At 44.1% G+C, this 7,963-nt stretch overlaps 1 protein-coding gene across 2 annotated transcripts in view; it reads left to right on the top strand.

Annotated features, from left to right (window-relative positions):
* The first annotated feature begins 1,700 nt into the window (after positions 1 to 1,700).
* Positions 1,701 to 7,963, top strand: part of slc12a2 (solute carrier family 12 member 2) — a 156,411-nt gene continuing 150,148 nt past the window's right edge. For both annotated transcript variants that reach the window (XR_014552956.1, XM_083641696.1), the window contains exon 1: positions 1,701 to 2,757. Coding sequence is in view for 1 of the 2 variants with exons in the window: in XM_083641696.1 (XP_083497822.1) it covers positions 2,167 to 2,757 (591 nt within the window). In the remaining variant the exon portion in view is untranslated. The remainder of the gene's footprint in view (positions 2,758 to 7,963) is intronic.

Genomic DNA, 7,963 nt, shown 5'->3' with positions numbered 1-7,963 from the left:
ATAGCACTGCAGATAGAAAGATCGGCCCAGGTATAGGAACAAAATCTCCAAAAAAGGTTTTAGTTTTGAGATACCCCTCCCCGAGGAACAAAGCACAAGTATAATATATTAATATTTAAATATTTAAATTGATTGTGTAAAAATATTTCACTGCAAAATGTATTAATTTGGTTGATGTTTGAACTGGATGTTTGCAGACAGTTATTGCATAGGCCTACAATAAAGCAAATATTTCATCAATAGTCTCATCTGAGTCGGCAAAACAAATGGTTTATAGGGTCAATATAACTAGGCTAAGTAAAGTAGTATAAACACACATATGAAATTAAAAAATCCAAAAGACTATGTCTATCATAAAAGGAGATCAATCATTAATGAAGCAAAGACTGTTATCTTATAGCTAATACAAGTAGGTTATTTGACGATTCACTTCACCCTCTGGCGTCACCAGCCAGCCCAGCCCACTGTTTGGTAGGCTTGCTAGTGCAGAACCCCCCCCCCCCCCTCTCTCTCTCTCTCTACAGTCACGCCTACTGTTTTGGGTTTGTGATGACGTCTGGCATCATCACAAAAAAGAAAAAAAAAGGAAAAAGACGCGATCGATGAGATCTCGCGAGTTTTCTCTCCCCTAACCGGAGTCCAGCAGCAGTGTTGCCAAGTCCGCTTATACCAAGCGAATTTCAACTTTGAGTTTATTTTTCTCTAAAAATGCCAAATATGTTTGTAGTAGTAGCGGGGTGTGTGTTTTTGTGGGGGGGGGGGGGGGGTCTTGTTTTTAAAACTTATTTTGGATTGCTCCCTTGTTGTCAAACAGATGTTTTCAATAGCTTATCCTGTTGCAAGATCCGTCCACAACCCCCCAAATAAAAAAGAATAGTAGGCTAATACAGTTTGTCAACCAGTCTGTAGAATAGATCTAATAACATGTGTAGCTTATTGTGTCAAAGCCCTCACCGGCCATGCTGTAGGGCCACACCGTGGCCGGCGATGCCGGCGTGCAGCTCCCCAAAAATATGACGCCCCGTCAGGTCGATCATGCAGCTGATGTGAACAGCGCAAGAATATAATGTATGTGGAGATAACAGGAGAGAGTGAAAGCTATGACCAAACTTCTAGTGAAATCATAGTGAAATCACAATTCACTCATTTTGCTGGGGACTCCCCTGCAACCCCCTCATCAAGCTGATGTTCGAGTACCGTATGCAGGCTACCAGTATGTCTAGATGCCGCTGGGCAGTGGCAACGTCACAATTCAAATGTTTCTCGCTCAACTACTTTTGCAATGTTGTTTTGTGTTCTTTCTTTTTAAATGATATGTTTTTTATTAAAATAAAGCAGGTCTAGATAAATAGCATAATAATAGGCTCATAAATATCTACCATGTCAGTGAATAAGTGGGCGAAATATAAAAAAAGAAAAAAGAAAGAAAAAAGAGTGGGAGAAATAGAGTGGATTAAAACTTGACCTCAAGTGGAGGACGATTCAAAAGGCACTGTGTGCAGCAGCAGTCACTTCTTTTGGGCTTGTTTCCCGGTGGCGTGTTTCTCTCACAGGATCTGGCAACACCGCCCACCACCACCACCCGACGCCGACTGCAGCGTGTATAACAGCAGCGAGAGAGGCATCGGTAGTCTAGGAGGAGCTGCTGTGCTGCTGCGGCAAGGTCGACGACAGCATCCTGCTCTGAACAAACCCACCTGAGACACACCGCACACACAGGCTCTTACCGCGTCCAGTCCACACAGAGGAGAAGAAGAAGGAGGAGGAAAGTCAGCGGAAGATTTGGGGGTCGTGTGTCCGTGGAGGAGTAGCTGAGAGGGGGGCTAAAGTTGTAACGCTCGCACCCCTCATGTAGCTAACGAGCCATCCTCTCTATTGTAACTCTGCCTCCGCATGTCAAGGCTAGCTGCTCTTTCTCTGACAAGCGTGTTGCCTTCCTGTAAATAGGAAGCGAGTACCTAGTACCGCTTTGTCACGGAGCTAACGTTACAACCGGGCTCCCCACTTTCAGACGCTACTAGTTGGGGGCTTTTCTAGAAGCTGTGCGGTTGTTTTGGCGTTTAAGTTGAGCCAGAGACCGTCAATAGAGTGCTTATTGGTGTATTGAGTGTTTTAGGTTGAGCTTTACCTTCCATACTTTGCCTCATTCGCCGGTATTTTTGTGCTATGTCAGCGCCATCCACGCCTCCTCCTCCCGCCCATGCGGAGACGAACACCGCGCCGGAAAATGACTCTCTAGCAGCGGACTCGGGGCTGAGGCCGCCCGGTCCGACGCCCAGCCAGAGCCGCTTCCAGGTGGACCTGGTGGCCGAGGCGGCGGCGGGCGCAGCAGCCGCCGCCGCCGAGGACAACAAGTCTCCGAGCTCCGATGCCTCCAGCACACTGCCTCTCTCCAGCGACAAGGCCACTCCCGCCGAGCCCGGGGCCGGCGGAGACGAAGCCAAAGGCCGCTTCAGGGTGGTGAACTTCGCCGACCCGAGCGGAGCGGGCAGCGGCGGCTCCCCCGCGGAGGCTGCGACGGCCGAGGGGCTTCAGAACGGGGACACGGTGATGAGTGAGACCAGCCTGCACTCGTCCTCAGGGGGCCAGCATCACTACCACTACGACACCCACACCAACACCTACTACCTGAGGACGTTTGGCCACAACACCATCGACGCCGTGCCCAACATCGACTTTTACCGGCAGACAGCGGCGCCCTTGGGGGAGAAACTCATCAGACCCACCCTGTCGGAACTGCACGACGAGCTGGACAAGGTAGGCAACCAGTGGGCGGTAAACCCAAGTATCCCGGGTTCATCCACCTTCATGAAATGATGTGGAGAGCTTACTCTTATGTAAGACTATTTTCACATCAACTGTATCAATGAATGTGGGTAAACAAAACACAGAGATGGCTAGTTTACCCCAGTGCTTCTCAACGTTTTTCATATCAAAGACCTCTAATTTTGTGGGGCTCCTGACCCCCATTTGATGAGAGTTGCCTCTCAAACCCAAGTCTGACAATCTTTTTATTGCATATTGTGTTCATCTTCTTGTAAATTCAAATAATGGTCAAGTTTAACAATTAATCAAGTTGTTGGGGGACCCCCCCGCAAGGACCCCGTGGTGGTCCCCAGACCCCACATTGAGACCCAAAAGTTGATAAATCAATTTAGGGAAAATTAAGACCCTTTTTGCTATTTGCTATTTGAGAGGTATTACATTTTGTAGCTATTGTACTGATGGTGTTAAATTAGGATATGATATTGTCCCATATCGATCGCAGACCCCTGAATTGAATCGATATTGTATCGTGGCAGACTTTGTGATATCGGAAAATATCGTATCATTGTCCAAAGAACCTATATAATATTTTATGGTGATGAAACTTGTGATTTACACACCTATCGCCGACGTGATAAAAGTGGCGTTACGGTCTTGAAAAAGTCTTAAAAAGGTCTTAAAGGGTATTGAATTTAACTTCAGCATCCCTGCATTATACCCTGAAAGAGGTGTGTCTTATTTGTCCATAATAATTTCTGGCATTGATTCAGAGTCACCGCCTCACATTACATGGAAATTATATTATCGATCGTTAAAAAGTCCTGGAAAAGTTTTGAAATTGTTGAAAGTGTTGCCACTGCTAGTCTCTCTCTTCCAGTCTTCACTGGTATCATAACATTTGAGTAACACATGTAGAAAGGTGGACTCTCCAACTGTGACCTCAGCACATGAAAAGGTGGTTTAGCTGCTGAGTTTTGCTGGGCTTACTTTCACTGCTTTGGGGTACATTCTGAATGTAAAGATGAATATTCTTAATAATGTACCAGGTTGGAGGGTTCATTGTTCCTTTACAGCATTAGTTATCTGAGAATCTTTCATATGCCAGCAAAATTGGTATTTTTGGAACGGAAATATCCCAGACCCTAAAACGAATCAATATTGAATTGAATTGGAAATCGAATCAGGACCTTCAGGAAATCAGTAGTGATACCCAGCCCCCTAGTTAATGAATAGTATGCGTGTTGTCTGTTGTTTTGTAGATCTTGCTTTGTGATCGGGACAGGATGACTGTCTGTGCACATGTGCAGATAAACATGGAACGAGGATTTGCTTGAAAGCTGCTCTCAGGTCACAACAAGCCATAAAATAATGCCTCTTTCTATGCAGCATTGGCAGGATTTCATTGACACAAACCGCTGTAGTGCTGCTGTTTTTGTGCTGTTTCTGCATTTGATGTGGAGTAGTAGGGATGGGCATTTTGAATACATTTCCACAATCGAAATTTGGGAAAATTAACGATCAATCATCGATTATCGATAGCATAATAATAATAATAATAATAATAATAATACAAATTGTATTATAATAATAAAAAAATACTCTGGTAATAACGTTATGTGTTCTCGGCTGGCTGTGATGATGCCGCTGACTGTAGTAAGAATATCACTATCAGACAACAGTAGCGCTGTGACTAACAAACATGTAACGTTAGGCTACTGTACTCACATTTTCAAAGTAGGACTCAGCTCACTGTCCGCGGTTTCCAGGCTTATAAACTTGTGATGAAAACCTCCTCATCTGTCCTGATGGTCGATTTCCATCCAACGACTTGTGGATATTATTTGCCACGATGTGTGTGAATTGATTCAGGTGGGTGTTGATGCTGAGTCTTAGCATCCGGCTAAGGGCTAGCTGAGTTAATGCCCAGCCATGCTGATTGCTGCTAATTCACAACATTATAAACAAATGAAACGACTTGAATTCACTTGAACATGTGTAACGTTACTCACACTGTTGAAAATTAGATAAGAGGTGTACAAAGTTTCATGTTCATACGCAGCCTCAAACAGGTCAACAGACCGCTGGGTGCGTTGGTTTGTGTCCCCGGCGCATGCTGGGGTGAATCCCCTATGTTAAAAACAGTGTTGTTTGGCATGAACGACCCCGCCCAGCCAGAAAACTTAGAGTCTAATACGAAAGCTCCACCTCACGTTAGTCGGCTGTGCAATGGAGAGGGAAGAGGAGGAAATAATTCCATCCAAACCTAGTCTGCAAAAAAAGTAATAATAATTCGATAAAAATTCCACATGATCGAATGTATTCCTTAACGATCAATTATCGATTATTGATGGCCATCCCTAATGTGGAGTAATGGCTAGATGAGTGGCGTGCCCCTCCTGGGTGATGTTGCACGTTGAATATTGGTTATTTGTAGCTGCATCTGTACCAATTGCCTTTATTATTGATGACCAAAGGTCTGGTTTGTCTGTCATGAGTTTGGTTACAAGTTTCAAATGACTATTTTGTAATTTACCCCATGGATTGTGTCAAGAAGACACACCCACTACCTCAGTGGTTCCCACACTGTACCCCTAGGGGAACATGGAGGTACTACAGGGGGTACTTGCGTAGGGGTTGGGAAATTATATATAATAATAATTTCCTGGGGGGCCGCATGAGAAACCCAGATTGTTGCCAGGGGCCAAAACAACATATTGTCATGCTGTAACCTCACATCTTATAACCAGATTAAATTATAGAAAACTACTTTGAAAAAGCACTTATTCTTCAGCATTTATTATATTGAAAATCACTCCAAACATCCAATTTACGTCATCTCAATAGATTTTTTAGCTTCATAAGTGAAATGCTGTGGTTTGTCTTAGCAGATCTACAGTGTTTTCCGCTAGTGCATACAGCTGCGTGAAATTAATTAGTAGCCATATATAATATATATATATATATATATATATATATATATATATATATATATATATATATATATATATATATATAATATATTCCTCCCCCCTTCAAATATTATACCGGTATAGACCCTATTCGCTAACCCCGGACGGCGCCGTATTGTTGACAAACCGCAGCCGTAACGTAGTCTGGCCGGCTAGTTTAACTGAGCGTATGGCAACAGTTATGGCTTCGTAAAAGAGAAAGCGATGAAAAAATACATTTTGTTCGGAGGTGTAGACCCCTATAAAAAAAACTGACTTAGCCACCATGAGTAATGACAACTCATTATATTGTCAGGTGGTATAACGTACCGGACATTTATAACTCCCTTGTGAATACAGTATTGGCATACACATCTCAGGAGCTGAAGGCTTTCAAATCCCTATACATCCCTATAATAGTCCTATAACTATTTAATCTGTGGCAAGGTGCCATTCTTACTTTTGTGCCACCATCGACACCATCATCAAACATTGTCGTGACAGCAAAGGTAAATAACCGTAACGTTAAATGTTTGTTTGATATGATCCGACGCTTACTTGCATGTTAGCCCAATGTTTGCTACTAACGTTAGCCTCTAGTCTCTTTTCCCTTCAAGTTTGCGGACAGTAGGGATTGCTTAAAAGCTAACACCCGGCCTTTTATTACTGCTATTACTACAGCCGTGTGTTATTACACAGCACACCATCGCTCTTGTGAAATAGCTCCTGACGCACAAAAAAACGCCATTAAATAGGCTAGAATGCTATCTATACTATAGATAGCATTCGACTGATGTAAGTCACGCCCAGCAGAGGAGGACCAGCAGAGGAGGACCAGCAGCATGGACGCTGCGGTCCTCCTCTGCTGCTGTCAGTCACTTTTGACAGCGCCACGGAAATGTCAACAATATGGCGGCGGTGGGCGTGACCGGGCGTGACTTACGTCAGCCCAATAGTATCTGTCATGGTGAGCGATAGCTTGTATGCATACCTTTTCTTTTTCCTGTCCAAGTACATTGAGACGGAGATGTCTGAGATGTCTCCACACGTGGCCAAGGGATATAATATCTCATTACAAACATGAATGAATTCATTCGACGTGACGAGCTGCAGGACGGGCGAGGCCGCGCCGCAGGCGAGTGAGCCGCGCTCGATGCCTAGTAGAACAAATATATATAACTTAAAAAATTAAAAAATATCAGTCAACATATGAAACCGATACCGACATATCGGCCGATATTGATATGTAATGCAATAAAGTAAGCTATTTACAGTAGTCTGACAGTAAAATGTTTGATGAATAAATCAATGAAAACACTCCACTACTGTACTGCTGACAGTAGCTGTGGTGAAGACAGGGGGAGTGACTTATCAGCTACTGTCATCAGTACAACTACCAACATACTCGTTTAGTTACATTCCATTGCATGGAGGGGAAAGTTCAGTTCAAATTCAGTTAAAAAATTTACCCTAAATTTGGAGCATTATTTACGCCCCTTCCCGACATGCTAGGTTGACATGCTTGCTCCCAATCCATTTCTTAGGTCTTCTAGTTTCATATGGTTTAAGGATCATCACTCTAGCTTTAAAGATTAGCTCGCTATCAGTCGCGGATTTACGGGGAAAGTTGCGCCAAATTCAGTTAAAAAATGTGGGAGTTTAAGGTCGCCATTTTTATTAGGAAATGACAGGCATGAAACAATATTAATATGAAAAAATGGTGCTGCTTGGTGGTGTGCACGCCGAATTTACTAGGAGACCCGGATCACTTGAACTTAATTGACTTACTTGCACATCTGTAAGCGCGTGCAGCTGAGACGTTACAGCAGGGAGACGTTATAGCAGCTGAGACGTTACAGCAGGGAGACGTTATAGCAGCTGAGACGTTACAGCAGGGAGACGTTATAGCAGCTGAGACGTTACAGCAGGGAGACGTTATAGCAGGGAGACGTTACAGCAGGGAGACGTTATAGCAGCTGAGACGTTACAGCAGGGAGACGTTATAGCAGCTGAGACGTTACAGCAGGGAGACGTTATAGCAGCTGAGACGTTACAGCAGGGAGACGTTATAGCAGCTGAGACGTTACAGCAGGGAGACGTTATAGCAGCTGAGATGTTACAGCAGGGAGACGTTATAGCAGCTGAGACGTTACAGCAGGGAGACGTTATAGCAGCTGAGACGTTACAGCAGGGAGACGTTATAGCAGCTGAGACGTTACAGCAGGGAGACGTTATAGCAGCTGAGACGT

This window comes from Poromitra crassiceps (assembly GCF_964638095.1).
Source record: "Poromitra crassiceps genome assembly, chromosome: 8".
Taxonomy (NCBI): Eukaryota; Metazoa; Chordata; class Actinopteri; order Beryciformes; family Melamphaidae; genus Poromitra; species Poromitra crassiceps.
The sequence above is the reverse complement of the archived record's forward strand: the minus strand, read 5'-3'. Positions and strand labels throughout refer to the sequence as shown.